General features: G+C 37.8%; 1 protein-coding gene across 3 annotated transcripts in view; it reads left to right on the forward strand.

Annotated features, from left to right (window-relative positions):
• The window catches only part of NPAS3 (neuronal PAS domain protein 3), a 592,022-nt gene that overhangs the window by 73,031 nt on the left and 501,531 nt on the right, over nt 1–17,460 (forward strand). The window contains exon 2 of one of the 3 annotated variants that reach the window (XM_058025872.1): nt 11,361–11,450. The exons of the other annotated variants lie outside the window; for them this stretch is intronic. Within the exon in view, the coding sequence (XP_057881855.1) occupies nt 11,361–11,450 (90 nt within the window). The remainder of the gene's footprint in view (nt 1–11,360; nt 11,451–17,460) is intronic. 3 annotated transcript variants of the gene reach the window in all.

Genomic DNA, 17,460 nt, shown 5'->3' on the forward strand with positions numbered 1-17,460 from the left:
CAAAAAACTTAAATTTATTGAAGAAACTAGAGAATGCCTTTTATGCTTTTAAAAAGAGCTTTTCTAATCTATTAGAAAATTGTTAAAAATATTAACCAGGATGAAGGGGAAATGGTGTTATATTTTCTGACTGTTAAAAGTTTCTGAATATGTCCCCCATGAAATTTTTTGTGGAAAATTTTGGACAGTTATGAGTATTTTAAAAAGTAATATATGCAAGAAGCTCACTTCAGCTTAGGTTTATAGAGATTAGAAGAAACTGTGAGAGACTTCTGAGGCACCTCACTGAGCTAACAGGCAGCATAATGACAAATGATTCATTGCTGACAGATGAAACGTAGTGCACATTGGAAAAAAACAATTTGAACTACTCATACACATTGCTGGGTTCTAAATTAACTATAACCTAGAGGAAATATGCCTGGATGTCACTGAGGACAGCTCAGTGAAAAATCTTTGCTTTACTGTGCAACACTAAACATAAAAGCAAACAAAATGTTAAGCAATGCTGAGGGATGGGGTAGAAAATTGTAGTGAAAATGCATCTAATGATACTGTAGTGTGAGCATTATAACAAATATATTGTGGTATATAGATCAATGGTACAACATCACTTGAATAATGCGCTCAGTTCTGATCTGAGAAAGATATAGCAAAAATAAAGTCAGTCTGAAATTACAAAAATTACTTGTGTTTAATGCAAAGAGGCTGGGTAAGTATCAGGAAAAATAAAATGAGAAATACATGACAAAAAATAGTGATATATACTGAATCCTCCTGTTTATTATGCTGATAATGGGAGATGTGAGTGGCTATAAAGTGCAAGTTTACAGTTTAAGAATACAAAAATAGTCTCAACCTCCCTTCCTATGCTCTATGATCAATTACTGAATTTCAAGGCATTCTACATTCTTTATATCAAAAATACAGAAAAATTCAGAATGGATTTGACATATGCTCAAGTATTGAGAACACTCACCTTTTCAGCTGGGGATGGTCGAAGGGTTGGAAATTCAAGACCTCGCTTCATTTCTGTGTGCTGCTGACCTGTTCTTTGACCTTGGGCTTCACCTCATAGTATTTCTCAACTGCAGATGTTTTTAGTTGCAAGGATCCAGGACAAGACTTGTAAAACTATTCAACTGCTGAACTTGAAAGCAGTTACTAAGCTTACTTTTTAATCGATGTGAAGTCAGGTTCCTATTTAAGAATAACTATCTGGTTTTAGTATCTTCTCCCTAGACAGAGGTCCCTGATGATCTCTATGTAAAGAGTATTAAATTTCAGAGTAGTTTAAAAAAAAAAAAGATTAAACTATGTATTTTGAAGTAGATGTGAGCAAACTACTATCTGAATGGACTTCTGAAACAATTTTAACCTCAGGGCAGGTACTTTTTCAAAACTGTTTATACTTTGTGTTTATAAAATGCAGCAGAACATCAGACCCAAGCAGCATAATCAATATGGATGATTGCTGCAGTCAGTGCTTCTTTATAATATTCATGTGTTGGAAGCAGGGGAAAAAAAAAAGACTGTGGCTATACAGGTTAGTTTATCTAATACTCCAATGCCCTAGAAATGCTTTAAGTCCTTCTAAATGGATGAGATTACTGTCAATTTTACTAAAAGAAGCCTCCCCATTGACTTTTCTTATATTGTGGAAAAGCCTTTAAGATCATCAAGTGCAGTTGCTGGCCTAACATTGACAAGTTCACCACTGGACCCATGTCACTAAGTGCCACATTTACACACTGAAATATCTCCATGGCTGGTGACTTCACCACCCCCCTGGTCAGCCTCTTTCAGTACTTGGATAATCTTCTTGGTGAGGAAGTCTTTCCTAATTTTCAATCTTAACTTCCCCTAGTCCAAGGTGAGGCAGTTTCCTCTTGTAATTTTGCTTGTTGCTAGAGAAAAGAGTCAGATCTTTTCCTTTCTCTGCACATGCACCATCATCTCAATGTCTTTATTGCAGTGAGAGATCCAGAGCTGAGCACAGGACTCACAATGTGGCCTCACCAGGGCCCAGCACAGGGGGACAATCACTTCTGTAGCCCTGCTGGCCACACTATTTCTGATACAGGCCAGGATGCCATTGGCCTGCTTGGCCATCTGGTCACGTACTCATTTTCAGCTGCTCTCAAGCACCATCCCCGGGTCCTTTTCCACTGAGCACCTTTCCAGCCACGCTTTCCTAGCCTGTAGCACTGCCTGGTGTGGTTGTGACCCAGTAGTAGGACCTGACCCTTCACCTTGTTGACCCTCCTACAGTTGGCCTTGATTCATGGAACCAGCCTGTCCAGATCTGTCTGAAAAGCCTTCCTGTCCTCCAGCAGATTGATACACCTGCCTAAATTGCTGTCATCTGCAATCTGATTAAAGGTAGTAAACAGGACTGGGCCTAATACTGAGCCTTGGGGAACACTGTTTGTGACTGATCACCAGCTGGATTTAATTCCATTCACCTCCTCACCATGGCCTTGCCCATCCCACCAAAGTTTTACCCAGTGAAACTGAATGAACAGCTAATTTCTCCAGAGGCATGCTGTGGGAAATGGTACCAAAGGTTTTACTGGACTCCAGGTGTACTGCATCTACAGCCCTGTCCCCTAAATGGGGTCACTTTAGCCTAGATGGAGGTTATTTTAGTCCAGCAGGACATGCCTTTCACAAACCCATGCTGGCTGGGCCTGACCCCCTGGCTTTCCTTTATGCATCATGTGATAGCACTCAAGAGGATCTGCTCTGTGGCAGACCTTACCTGACACTGAGGTTAGGTTGACAGGCCTGTAGTTCTTTGGATCCTCCTTCTAGCCCTTCTTGCAGGTGGGCATCACCTTTGCCAGCCTCTAGTCACCTGGGAACCCCCAAGTCAGCCAGGACTGTTGGTAAATGCTGAAAATTGTGTTAGTGGACACTTGCACAACATCCCTCAGTACCCTGGGTTGGATCCCATCTGTCCTCAGACTTGTGAATATCTCAATAATCTGTTGGGTCACTGACCATTTCCCTATGGATTATGGGGGCTTTAGTCCTCTCCTGGTCCGTGTTTTCCAGCTCAAGAAACTGGGTACCCAGAGAGCAGTTTGTCTTACTAATAGAGACTGAGGCAAAGTAGTATCTCAGCTGCTTCTCCTTCCTTGTTTATCCTTTCTGAAGAGTGTACCATTGTAGCACTCTGGTTATGTGAGTCACCCTACCATGTTTCCATGATGGAAAGTCTCAGAAAACTGATGGCATTTTTCCTGCTGCATGGTTGTTTTCAGCTTCTCCTGTCTGTTGCTTGTGCTGTGTTTATTGGTGTACAGGCCCTTCAGCTGGGCTATTGGTCCCACCTTCTTGGGGAGGAGAAGCCTTAATTGCTAGATCACTATTCTCTTGTGCTTCTGTGGCCTCCAGCACATCAATAACCCTTGTGTCTTTGCTGCCACACAGCTCTCCATTCCCTGCCCTCACTGAGATGGCAGCCCATCCCTCAGACCTCAGTGTGCTGGCTCCTGGTTTATCTCTTGTGAGCTGAGTTTTAGGTCTTTTTACTTTCAAGTCTAGCTTAAAGCTCATTCAATGAACCCTGTTGACTCCTGGGCAAAGATCCTTTTTCCCCTTGGAGGCAGGTGTACCCTTTATTTCCAGCAGGTCAGTTGTTTGTAAACCAACCCATGATCCTGAAATTCTGCTGGTAACACCAGGTTTGTAGCCAGGCATTGATTGGCTGGCTATTCTTGATTTTTTTTCCTTGTCATTCTCTGCAGCTGTAAGGACAGAGAAGAGAGGAGTAGGATGGCAGAGAAGCGAAACCTGAGTTTTGTGATGAGTGGGGGCTCTTACATGCAAGTCATCCAAAGCCTTATTAATTTTCTGTTCAGGTATCCTACTGCACAGTGCAGTAAGGTCTGGGGATATGCACAGAGCACTCTGGCTCGGGCAGAGGACACACATGGACCATAAGGGGCACTTATTTCTAGAACATGTTTATGTTGATGGTATTCTCTCATACATTTCAGATGTGCTTCTGAAATATTGTCTGTTCTTTCAGCCTACACTGGTGTTCCTCAAATCTTGGCCTGATTGTATTTTTAGGGAACATTGTGACGCTTCTGTGTCATCCTTGAAATCTGATGGTGTAGAAAACACATTTAAGTTTTCTTCTCCTCACTAATGTACAGTCTAAGGGTAGAGAGGAGTGGTGATTCTAGCGATGGCCTGACTACTTGAGCCCTTTCCTTTCTTCAGGGGGTGTCAGAGATATCAAAAGTGTCATACAGAAGGCCCAAGTAGATAATCTTTTTTTCCTCTCAATATTGGTCAAATCAACAGAATTCTTCATTCATCTCCATTCTTCTCTGACTTAAAATCATTCTGTTTTCTGTCACATGGTAGGGAGAAGTCTCATACCATATTGGATGTTTTAGCTTTTAAATACTCCATTTTAAAGAGGGAAGTTTGACTATAACTATAATAAAGTTACTTGTGTGTGTAGCTTGAATAAAAAAGTGGTAGGACCTCATTCTAAACATGTCTGAACAAACATTAAATAAAAACGAAGAGCATATGGGGATATATAGAAAGCTGAAGTTATAGTATAGGGGAAAACCTGGCCAGATATCAAACTAAAGAAGACACTGACAAGCTTTCGTTTGGAAAATTTAAATACATCTGATTTTCTGCAGTATCTTCTTCCATGGCTGATATCACTTGAGTTTTGGCTATGGTGGGAGGTGTTAATTTGTGTTTTTCTTGCCATAAAATTCTGGATGTTTTCTACTTACAAAATTGAAAAGGCTAATGAAATAATTTAATGTTTATTTTTAAAAAAATCACAGTAATTAGAAACCTTGAACTAGATGCATATAGCTTGATTGGCGCCTGAGTATTATGTTTCCCAGGGAACAACAGTATTGGAGGCCTAGAATTTTCTGAATCTAAGCCCTCACCCTCTTCATTCCTACATCTTCAATGAAAAAACCTTGTCTTCTGGGAGAGATGTTACTGTGCTGATATTTGTAGGGTAAAATAGAGGCAATACATTGTTCAGAATAGATTTATTGGTTCTGAGGGAGGAAGCTCTGATTCACAGTATTTTTACTAATTAGGAGTTGCATGTAAGAGCTTTCCTACACAGAAAATCCTTCCAACATCAAGCCTGTGTTAATACTACAAGCTTGAAAAATATTGTTGTTCTGTTGAGTTGTAGAGAAGAAGCAGAAATGAGCAGTATGTGAAACACAGGGTTAAATGTAACACCTTGACCTCTGCCAAGCATTATATTGGAATTCTTAGGAGACAGGAACAAAAGGAAAAGAAACGTGTATCTTGCACAATTTGTTTTATTCTCAAATATTTTATGGAAATGAATATATCAGTGTTTGGGAATTAAATTTAAGTCTAGCAGCAGATCTTGACTGTACCAGATACATAGCAAAAATGAGCTGGGGGAAAAAAATAACTACAGCCTACTAAGTGTCCCCAAAAATGAGCTCAAGAACCCAGAAGGACTTTCAAATTGCCATGTTGAGTAAGAACTTCAGCTACCTCCTAACTGTGAAGTTTGTAGTTAGAACACTTGGGTGTCTTTCCTATTGCCGCTGTTGCACTTAATGAGTTCTCACCCATGCTGAGACAACAGGGAGCCTCTGACCCAGCTTTGTCTTTGACCAAGAGCATATGGATAATGCTGATGGTTGTTTGCTCCATTGCTGTTCTTCTGGCCCATCTGAATTTGAAGAGTGGAAAATTGCTATTCTTTGTATCTCTTGCAGGAGAAAAAAGTTAAGATAGATGAATAACCACCCAAATCATCTCCATGGTCTCTTGAGAGGAAGAAGAAAGCAGCCCCTCAAGCTCTCCTCTGATTTGCCTTGCTGGAGTCTGCTGACAGCAGTGCATTAGGCTGACTTTCTGTGAACTCTTTCATGAAATCACTTTGTTAAATTGCTTAATGAAGTAACAATTTCTGCCTGAATATTTGAAAGCCAGAGACCAAACAGTACAAAACCTTAATTAATTCTGGGACAGTTTTGTGTCACCATCCATTCCAAATAGATATATGAGGTATGATCTCCATCTTCTGTAGGGAACTACGACTTTTTAAAAAAGAAAGTATTAATACATGGCAAGCTTGGATGCTGAAACATTAGATGCATATACAAACAGTTAATTTTAAAGAAAATGACCTTGGAATTGGTGTAAAATATTGTTGCACCTTGAGATTATATCTTTTCTGAAGAAAGAAATCCTATCTCTACAGAAAACATTATTAGAATTCTGCCTTCTGGCAGGATATGTATAGGGTAGTAATTTTAAGGCTTCACATCTATATTTAGAAAGACCTTTAATTCTAGGAACTGTCTGGATTCTATGCAAGGCATGCCAGTCCAGATACTATCTGGTATTTTGGACTCCCACAAAAAAGGCCATTCTTAAAAAAACCCTTCCTGGACCAATTCATGTAGGACATACTGGAGTATGTAATTCGCAGAGTCTGTATGTCAGGCTTAACTCTGAATTTTTTCCTGCTTTCCAAGGTTATTAGCTATTTGCATTGTTTCACTTAAGATTTTTATTTTAAATGTAGTTTAATACGTTACTTATCAGAGAAAAGCAGGGTCCAGTTAGTTAAGGTTTCAGTTGTACGTGGAACGCAACTTCCTAAGCTTGTCATGCATCAAACTGTTATGGCTGGCAATTGTTTAAAAAAATTCATTTTGTTATGAACTAGCCTGTTTTCAACTGGGCTGTTCAGAGATGGATTGCTTTCTGGAGTTTTTGACAGGTGTAATTGTTAAGGCGTCATCTGTTCTTGTTTGCACAAAATACATTTTAGCCAACTGTAGGACTTGCCCGCTAATCTTTCTCACATCATTCCATTCTTTGCTTGCCACTAGACAAATCCCCTGTTATTTGACCAGATGGTGGAAAATCCATTCTCATGATAAGTTGCTTCTAGTTTGCATTTAGATTACCTGCAAAAATGGAACAATTTACTACTCTGCCTCTAACCATCTCTTTCCTCCTTTTTTCCCTTAGTTTGACTTCTTGTAACTAATTATTTAAATTCTGCCCTGTGAGTTAAAATTAGTCATAGCTTACACATTTCACATGTATGTAAATGCACTTAAGTTCCACCTCAAGTTTTATGATGAATCCATCTAGAGTTTAGTGACACATAAAGAAACGAAGATGAGCTGTCTAATGTGCAAACACAGCAGTTTGTAATCCTTTCACATCTGAGGTGATACTTTTAAACTTTTTAGGGAAAGTGTGCACTGTCTAAAAACCAAGGTCAGGTGTGAGAGTACACCCAGCACCATCATCTTGCAGCACACCCCCTAGGGAATAGTGGATACAAATATTAAGTGAAATATTGTGTTTCATGCAGTGTTTGTAGGCATTTTGTCTGGTATATTTCTGGCTTCCTTGGAAGGTAACCTGCAGTACAGAGGTAGATAATCATAAACTAAAACTAATTTTTGCCTTTATTATTATGAAATGGTAACTTTTAATCTGTCTAAAAGCTTACATGAGAATAGGTGTTTGTCTCTCAAATTGGTCAAAATTCAACTAAAATTGGGGTGAGCTAACCACTGCAAGTTGATCAGACTCAAATACTTTTCAATGCTCTAATTTTTAACACAGAGAAGCATACAAAAAATCAATTTCAAAGCATAAAATAGAACAAGAATATACAGTATCTAGAGTAAATAGCCAATATACAGTTTTATCTTCAACTAAATCAATTTTGTAAGTGGAACCTGAGATATACTCTATCTGCTGACATAATGTGGTAAAAAAGTTAACAAAATTAATTTGGTGAAGATTGCCTATTTTTTTTTCTTTTTAGAGAGGAAAAAATACCCTATGACCAAGACCAATTGTCTTGGCAAACTTTTTTTTGGATCCTAGCAAATAATTCTTGCAACTGGGTTTTGTTTCTTTGCTGGTTTGTGTTTTTATTAGTTTGTTTTAGTAATGAATGCTGAATAAGCTGTTCTGTAAGGAAGTTTTCATTTCTGACCCATAGCCTCATAGTTACCAGATGATAATTCATTTTAAATGTAAATCTATTAAATGACAGCTAAAATATTTGGGGCAGAGGGCAAATGCATGTGATCTTGTTTGACTAATTTTAAATATGTAAAATAAAAACAATAGTTTTTATACAGCAAAAAGGTCCATTTATGGAAATAGGCTTACTATGCTAAAATAAACCCTAAGAATAAGTGACAAAGATTACACAAGAAAATAAAAGAGTTTTTTTTTCTCCCCAAAGCATTGGTGCAGGCTGCAGTCAGTAATCTGATGTGCACTTTGAAATTTATTCCGAAGTGTTTCAGGACTGTTTGATTTTTCAGGTTAAGCACAATAAGACCCATTCTGTGCTAACTTAGATGCTGTGCAATCTTCATGAAGTCAGTGGGATTTTAAGAGATTTACATTGATGTCTTATTTAGCTTGGTGTTTGAGGGTATGATTCTTTTTTTTGTTTTTCTATTATTATTACTGTTTCAGCAGAGAGGGAATAGGTGAGAGTTAAATAACTCCTTAAAGAAATTTTTTAGAGAGCATTGGGCAATTGGCTGGGTCCATAGAAGTTCCTAGGATCTTGGCTTCTGAAGTGGAATCTAGCTCTGTGAAGTGCAAAGGAAGGTTTGGACTACAACCCGCAGTAGCTGCTATTATGTTTATAAATCCTTAATTGTTGCTTAATTTAAAAAAAGATGCAACCCCTCCACTCCCCCACCACATTAATGCTTCCCAGTCTCCAGAAAAGTTCCAGCCTAATTCTGATGAGATATAAAGCAGTGTTGTGGTTCACAGTCCAAATCTCTGATCTGGCTTTGAATATCAGAATGGCTGAGGATGGAAAGGATCCTCTTGCTCAACCCCTCTGGGCTGCACAAACAGTTACCTGGTTGCCTAGGATCATGTCCAGGTGGGTGCTGACTATCTCACTGGTGGAGGCTCCACAACCCCTTTGTTCCAGTTCTCCGTTACCTTTACAGTAAAAAAATCTTCCCTGATGTTCAAATGAGACTGTTTCAATTTCTGTCATCTGAAAAAAGCAAAAAATAAACCAACCAAACAAAAACTGTCAAGTATTCTACACTAGCTTGGTGCAGTGAATACTTATTTAGGACCTATTTCATCACAAGAGCGTTCAAATCCACATCTTCCACTTCCCAGAAGAATACTATAACCACTTCAAAATAAAGGTTTTCTGGAGTGAGCTGTATTTTGCTGCACTCGTATAACTGCTCAAGTAATAGCAATAACCAGTATTACTATTCCAGACTCATTTGGCCAAAGAAGTGTTTGGAAGAAAGCATAATTCTGAAGGCCTGTGATAAGAGCACTCATCTGGGAAGGATTCTGATAGTTTTTGCAAGGATTGCTTATGCATTTTTGAGTGACTCATAATGCAACATGCTCTCACTGTCTCACTTTGTTTCATCCAATGAATCCTGATTTTTTTCTTTAATAGGGCTGTTATTTTAGCAGAAGTTAAAGTCCCTCATTTTAGGAGTCTCTGGTAATATTTGGAGCAGTGGAAGATGTATGTTTGAGGCTCCTCTGGCTGAGAGGCACTGAGAGACTTGTTCTCCTGTGTCTTTACTGAAGCCATGTAAAAACAGGCATCTCTTCTAGTCTTGGATCACAAAGCAAAAAACAAACAAAAAACTCCAAAACAAAAAATGGCCCAGAAAGTTTAATTTGGGGATTTTGTCAGTTGGTGTGATGGTGCACTGAAGATTTTGAAGCTTGACTTTTCTTTGATGTAGGCATTTCTGTATGGTCCAAAGTGAAGGGTTTGTCTCTCTCAGGCACACACAACATAGAGAAAACTCTCCTAGATCTCTTGTGCTAGCTGATGTGGTTCCCTGCAGATAGCACTTGTGTTTCAAATCTCATTTTAAGATACTTCAATTTCCTCATATGGTATATATGGTACTTAAACGTCTAACTTAGAGGCCCTAGGTATCACAATAAATAAATCAATCTCTCTGGTAGTGTCTTAATTAGTGAATGCAGGAATATGCCAGACTTTGTAGGTGCTTGCTCCTGCCTTCATCACAGAATTGTCTTCTTTCTTCTGCCTGTGGGGTTCCACGGGGTGAAAACAATGCTGAGGCCATCTCAGACCAGGTTTCTACCTTAAATAAGCAAGGAACCAGGGCTGTGCAGACATGAATTTATTTGCACTTGACACACTGTAGATGCAGTCTTATTGAAGGAGGTCCTCAGTTTCCACAATAGATAACTTTCCATTTGCTCACAGAACTTGTAGCTGGAGAATGATACCAGTTTTTTTCTCAAACCTGCAGTCTCAAATTACTGTTGAAACGATTTTAAAAACCACGATTAGCTTAGAGCTATGTAGATGTTAATACTATAAAAATAATGATAACATAAAATAATTCTCTACTCACTAGATTATTTTTTTAAAAAATCACAGCCTAAAATTCTACATTTGAAAAACCTGTAAAATTTCTCAAATAATTTATCCTTACTCCAGTCAAATACCATTAAATTACAAGGGAAAAAGGTATTAATTTGCAGAACATACAAAAGCATCTAAAATGTATTTTTATTCCAGAGAAGAAGGAGGGAAAAAAAAGAAAATTGGTGGGTACTGTTTTGTGTGCAATTCCCAAGTATATTTTAAAAACAACATTGAATTTTTATAGCCAAATTATATTTTCTGCTAACGGGGAGCTGGGGAGGGATGAATAAGAGAATGATTGACAAATCTTTTAGGGCCTGATTTTACAAGATGCTGCGCACCTCCTGATTGCTGCCAATCACTTTCATTTTCTTTCAGTCGATCCGAGAACATATGGCATTATTCAGATGGTGCTGAGCACCTTCAATCACAGTCCTCATAATACCACAACATCCTCATTCTGTGCAAATGTGAGAATTGCTGTTGACATTTTAAATTGGAGGGTTATTTGGTCTTTGTCTGGACAAACTCCCAGCTGACACAAATGAATGTTCTGCCTGAAGAAGGATTGCAACAGTAAACAATAAATAATCAATTGTAAAAGCACTACTGTATTTATACAAACTATGTGGAATATCAACTTGATTTATAAAATTCCATACCTCTTCCACGTTTATTTGATGGGAAAAAAGCACCATTCTTGTGGAGAATTGAAGTTTAGTTTACTCTCAGTGCAAATTTTGAAAAGTGGAATCTGTGGGTGTTATGTGCACAAGGCAGTTGATTTAAAGAGATCAGAAAGGCATTTAATTTAAAAATAAAATTTACAAAATCAATTTCAACATACTGATTTGTCCTGCATTACAGTTACCTGTAGAGATCCTCTAGTCATGTCTATCTGTTTTTGATGCCTCTACAGAATAACTGTCCAGCATCCTCTGCCCAACCAATCAGAATGTAGGAAAATCTACCGATATGACGGAATCTACTGTGAATCTACCTACCAGAAGTATGTTGAAATCTGTGTGAGTCTTGCCTCTAGCTCGTGCATTTAGTGCTCGTGCTCTCCTGCTATTCCGAAATTACACGTGTGTTGAAAGCGTACGCTTGTGTGCAAAACCTCTACAGCAGGGACAGAAGTATGTTGTTTAATTCTTTGGGATTGTGCTCTAAAAGCGAAAAAGCAAATAAAAAACCCTAAGACTTTTCTAAATCTCTTAGGTATGCTTCTGTACAGTGCAATAAACAAGAGTGTACACGCTAGAAAATCTAGGCAAAATGTATTGCACAGGTGCTTCACATCTTAGGGATTTGAAAGGTGTGTTATGTATAAATTAGCTGTCACTTTTTTCAGTCATGTAATGGAATGATGAGTTGTAATTTGCATAATCCTTTAAGAAGTCAAATTATACTGTCATGTAGCAGACTTAACATGCTAGCTAGGATTTCATAGCTTTGCAGCTAATTAGTATGTACCTTACAGGACAGTTAAATTGAAGTTGAGTCCTCTTTCTTTGCAGTCATTTGCCTTTGTCCGCTGCCCTAACAGAGCCCGCTTTTGTGCGTAACTCAAGATCATTACTGGTGCTTCTGACAAAAATGCTATTGCTCTGGGCAGGCAAATGCAAAGGGCTTGACTTCTGTTAGTTCTGCAAGCAGTGAAGTTTCTATTTTACTGCAAGAAGGATTTAATTATCTATTTCAACATAGAATTGAAGAGTATATATTTGACAGGTGTGTTGCAGATGATTTTGTATTAATATATTGCAAATGCATTATGAATTCTGTTATCTCGCTGGATTTTGAAACTGCATTCTGTCACTTAGTGTTTGCTTTTCATGCTCCAACTATATTCCCGTTTTGTATACCAGTGTTACCATTATCATCCTCTGTATAACATTTCATTTTCCGATAACCCCTTAAGTTCTAAAAATTAGCTGTGCTGTGCATTAAAACAAAATGTTTCTTTGGCAAGGGCAATCATACTCATTAGTTTTTTAGATCATATTCTCTCATTCCCTTTTTTGATTCTATAACCTGCTGCTTGTTTCCTGAATCTTTTCTCTTAGTAATAGGTACAACCACATCAGTAAAAGCTGTCACTTCGATGTAAATGAAGACTATCGTTTTGGTTTACAGAAGTGAGAGGAAAAGAGAAATCTAGATTTATCAAAATAATTACAGCATCAGTGTAACTTGGTGAGCCAAAATGAAAATCTGACCTCTTGCTTGGCTTTTTTTTTTTTTTAATGAGTGGCTACTTTTGGTGTGAGATATGACTTATTCCTGATATACATAGACATAAATACTTTCTGAACTTTTTGAATTTGAGGCTTTTCCCTTTTATCTCTCTAAATTATGGCAGTGCCCAGAGTAACTGAAGCAGTCTGCATCTTGCATGATTTTAAATGTCACCACAGAACTTAATTTCAGTGTTTTTGCTTCTCTTGTAAGTTCAGTAAGCATAAAAATATATTCATTTATTTAAACGTATGAAACAGATTTGTTGTGCAATATTTATATCAGTTTTTAGAACAACTTCAAGATTTTGAAACTTTGTGGAAATAAGAAAACTTGGCACAGTTTGTCATGAGTGTTAAATACGGTGATGGCTTCACTCTGAATGCTGCAATACAGTTGATTATCTTGATTTCATTTTTTTTAATTAGGTATAATTTATAGTCAATACACTTAAAACCAGCTAGCTGTGCTGCCCACAAAATGAAGTAATTGATGCGCCTATGCAATTGCAAACAAAAATCGGCAAAATCCAAAAATCAGACTGATTGTGAAACAATGTTGATTTTGATATTTTTGTCATTTCTGAAATGTGAATTCTGAAGTATTATAGCCCAGTTCACCTTGCTTGTAAAAAAGATAGATTATTTTGGGAAGCTAACAGCTAGATCTTTCTGGAGAAGATATAGAGTCCTTTTTGATTAGTGAAATTTTCTCTTGGTTCTTCTTCCATGTTACTGAAACTCTCTCAGGCATTCTTTCTCTCTTCTTCCCAATAGTTGCTTTTGGTAATGTATTACCATAGTAATTTATTTCCAAAAATATTACAGAAAGTTTCTGAAAACTGCTCACTAATCAAGACCAAAAAAAAAAAAAAAATCAAGCAATTTTTGTAACACTTTGAAAGCCTTTAGTGTTTCAAGACATATGAACATTTGGTACTAGATGTTCATGTGCATCTCAGATGCTCAGTCTCTCTCCTGATTAGGTTGGGAAAGGAAGAGTGGATCTAAATGCCACTAGCTGTTAGGAGAAATGGTTGTGTGACTCCTTTCTCATGCAGGATAATTTTTGGACTGGACACAAAGCAGCAAGCTGCTTTATTCTGAAAGCTAAGGGAGTTTTAAGGGCTGGCCAGACAGGACAGAGACTCATGGATTTTGGAGCATGACTTTTTTCCTGTCTAGTAATTTTAAAATTAAAAGAAGTGTTATGCAGAAAACCTACTCTGGACTTATGCTTAAGCATGTACCTGCTAAAATATTTTGTGTAAAGCTGCTTAGCTGTTGAAATTAAGATAGTCTGATCCTTTCTGCAAAAATTTCAAAGGATCATACCATGACCTTCTATGCCAAAAATACTTTTCAGAAAACATTTGGGGAAGTAATATTTATAAACAAATTTTAGTGCTAATAAATACTGGAAATAAACATTTAAAAAAGTTCTTAAAAGCATGGTAAATACATTCTAGTGCTATTTAAAAAAAAATGCAGATAGGTCTTTGTGGTACACATTCTTGAGGAGCTGGACTAATGGTTTGCTAGCTAAAAAATATAAAATGGGCAAAAATAGTGAGTATTCTTATACAGATCTTTCTGGACTCTTTATGATATTCTTGCAACTGAGTGGAACAGCTGCTGCTGGATCCCTCACTTGGAATAGAGTGGAACATACAATTTCGAAAGATGATGGCAAAAGATAGCAGATTTCTCCCCTCCTACATTGTCCCTCACCTTGATTGCCATGGGCCCGTGGGATTTTTAGGTCACTGAACATGTAAATATGCTCTTAAAAAGATGTCAAGTAAGCTTCAAAATCATTACAAATAATTTCTATGTTCACAAGTGTTAGGCAGTTGTCTTAAGCTAGAGAGGTAAAACCAGAGGCCTGTCAGTTACTGGCCTGGAATACAGCTGTCAACTCCTAAATATTTCTCTTTTTCTTTTCCAGTTGCCTCAGCTGTAGCAAGCTATGTCCAGGGTCTTCTTTTGTGATGTCAAACAAAACTGACAACAAAAAAAGAGATTTCTTGTTCAGTTCTAACTACTTTGCTATAACTAAACTGCCAAGGTTTTTCCCTCTGCCCAGATTGAAAAATCTTTCTTCTGCTTGCTCAGACAACCCTGGTTTGCACTCTTCCTCACCTTTATGGAGTGTCAAACAGTGAACAAAGCAGAGCTACTTGCCCATGCTCTCCTTTGATTTGTTGGCAAATTACAAAGAATACTAGCATGTCAAAAATGAGCGGTTTTGCCTGTCTGCAGGGGACCTGTTGAGTACAAGCAGAGGATATCTCAGAAGTTTTTTGTTCTCAGCCTGGAAGCCACTTCAAAAATGACCCTTCAGGTATCACCTGGGTGGCTGTTGTGTGTTATCTCCCAAGCAAGAGTGGAAGAATCATGTCTACCCAACTTTCCTCCTGTCCATATTAAGGAGACTTAAAGGTCATGCCTCTCTTCAGGAATATGGAGAGCAGGAGGAGTTCTGCAGTAAGCTGTTTCTTCTGAAATCAACAGCATTGAATAAATATGTAAGGAAAACACCTAGTTCATTTATATCTCACAAATACAGCTATGGTCTTATTAGCTCTTTTTATTTCTCAGCAAGTTAGTGAAATGAACATAGAAAGAAGGCTCAGTTTAGGGGATCAACCTGTCCTGGAATGTGTAGCTTGATTACATAAAAAATGTTCATCCTGACACTGTAAATGCTCAAAATATCCAAACTTAATAGACCAAAGTAAGCTCCTGTCAGACTCCATGTTGAATCAAATGCATAAATATTTCTACAAATGGAAAAAGGAAGTGCAAACCTAAGCTATTCCATTCAGTCTCTAAAGACATTTATATATTTATCAGATTGATATAACAAAATTAGGATTGGTTTGCATACATGAGAAATCTAATGGCCACTCTAGTCAACACAAATGAGAATATAGACCTTTTAACAGGCTTTCCTGGGGTTTCTAGTGAGGGAATTCAACCATCTGCAGAACATGGGAAGATGGGTACTTGAAGTGGTCCATAGTGCCCACCGTCAGTGTCCACCTTAAGGCGGATAAAGCTGTAAGAACCCTGCAGAAGGGGAGCTGGTGCTTCCAAATGGAGAGTCATGTTCTTGTCAAAGTGGGTTAGAACCCCCAGCTGGCCCCTTGCAGCTGGGCCTGCTGGTTCAGGTCAGTAGAGTCACTGAAGCAGCACAGAAAGGCTGGTGATGCCTGAGCAGTTGCTATTTTTCTCCATATTGTTTCTTAGTCGTGGTGCTGCACATAAATTGCCTTAGAAAAATGTACGTCTCTTCAGAATTTTTGTTTGGATATTCTGACTCATCTGCTATATAGCTAAGGAAAAGATACACTAGTCTTAAACAATTATTTTAGCTCCAGGAAAAAGATATAACATGAAAGACAACAGGACTATCATTCAGGCTAGTGCTGTAGGGTACATAAGTATTTTTTTTTTCCAACAATGGCTTCAGGATCACATGTTCAGGGGCTAACTTGAGAGAACAACTGAAGAAGCTGCTATTTAGTTTGCTCTGCTCTAGTAAAACAGGAAGGAGAGGTTGTATCTTCTTCCACAGTAGATTTCACTTTACAGTAATGTTCCATCACTTCCCAGTTTGATTTTACTTCTTACAATGTGAATTTAATAGATGTATTTGATGAAGATATTTAGTATCTCGTCTTCATAAATTTGACCTCTTAGAAAATATTAAAAGCTCACAACCCAATTCATTCTCTATCAGCAAAAGGCAGAGAAGGCACTGCTATACTCATGTGACAGGCTTTTAACATAAGTCAACTGATCCTTGTAGCCTCAGCGTGAGGCTGCCTGGAAAAACTTTATCCCTGTTACCACTGCCTGTGCTTGCTCTCGTCTTTGTGTAACATTGAGCATATTTTTGGGTTCTCTGTTCTCAGGTATTCTAGATGTCTTTTGTGGGAAGAAGAAAGGTGTCATTAACCAAATTTAAAACACATTCAAAAGAAAGCCAACATCTCCCTTACACATAAAACATGAGTGGGCTTCTCTGGGTAAGAAATGAGATTAGCTGTGGTACTTTAAAATGATTAATGATCACAGGCTAGTATTAAGTTGAACCTCTAATCCTTGGCTGATTGGAGCATTTGAGAGAACAGCACTCAAAAATTACCATTTTTTAGTAACAAATGTTGCCATTTTTTGATTATGATGCGGTTAGATGTTGCAGTGGCTTTAAAGTTTTACTTTGAGATGATTGGGATGTAGCCTGAATAGAGAGTAGGTGTGATACATACATGTTACCTGAAAATTTTCTTCCTCTGAAAAGTATAGGACTATATTGAGGTTTACAAAATGCTGTTCAGTCTATAGCTCAATACAAATTTTGAAGGTTCACTTAAGCTTTGCAGTATCAAATTGTAATATATGTCTGAGTCAAATTCTGAAGTGAATTTGGTATTGTTCAATTAATGAATTAGGCAATTACCTTCATTAAACCGTCTAGGTCTTCAGGTCCTGTAGCCACACCCTTTCAATACAATATTAGTCACAGTTTGCTAATTCCCTGTTTAGACAGGTTTTTTGATATTTTACTGAAATTGCTTTTGTACTTCTTTCTCATTTCAGAAGGGATCTTGTTCTGTTGTTCATTTCATGGGGTTTTTTTATGGTGTGGTTTTGTAGTGCTTTTTTTTCCCCCAGAAGTCATATTACTGGTTTCAGAAATGGGAAGATCAATTCAAATAATTTGTGACTGAGCTTTTCTGTGTATTCAGCAAGGTTTCACTTTTCCCATGC

The sequence above is a fragment of the Melospiza georgiana genome, chromosome 6 (assembly GCF_028018845.1).
Source record: "Melospiza georgiana isolate bMelGeo1 chromosome 6, bMelGeo1.pri, whole genome shotgun sequence".
In the NCBI taxonomy this organism is placed as follows: domain Eukaryota; kingdom Metazoa; phylum Chordata; class Aves; order Passeriformes; family Passerellidae; genus Melospiza; species Melospiza georgiana.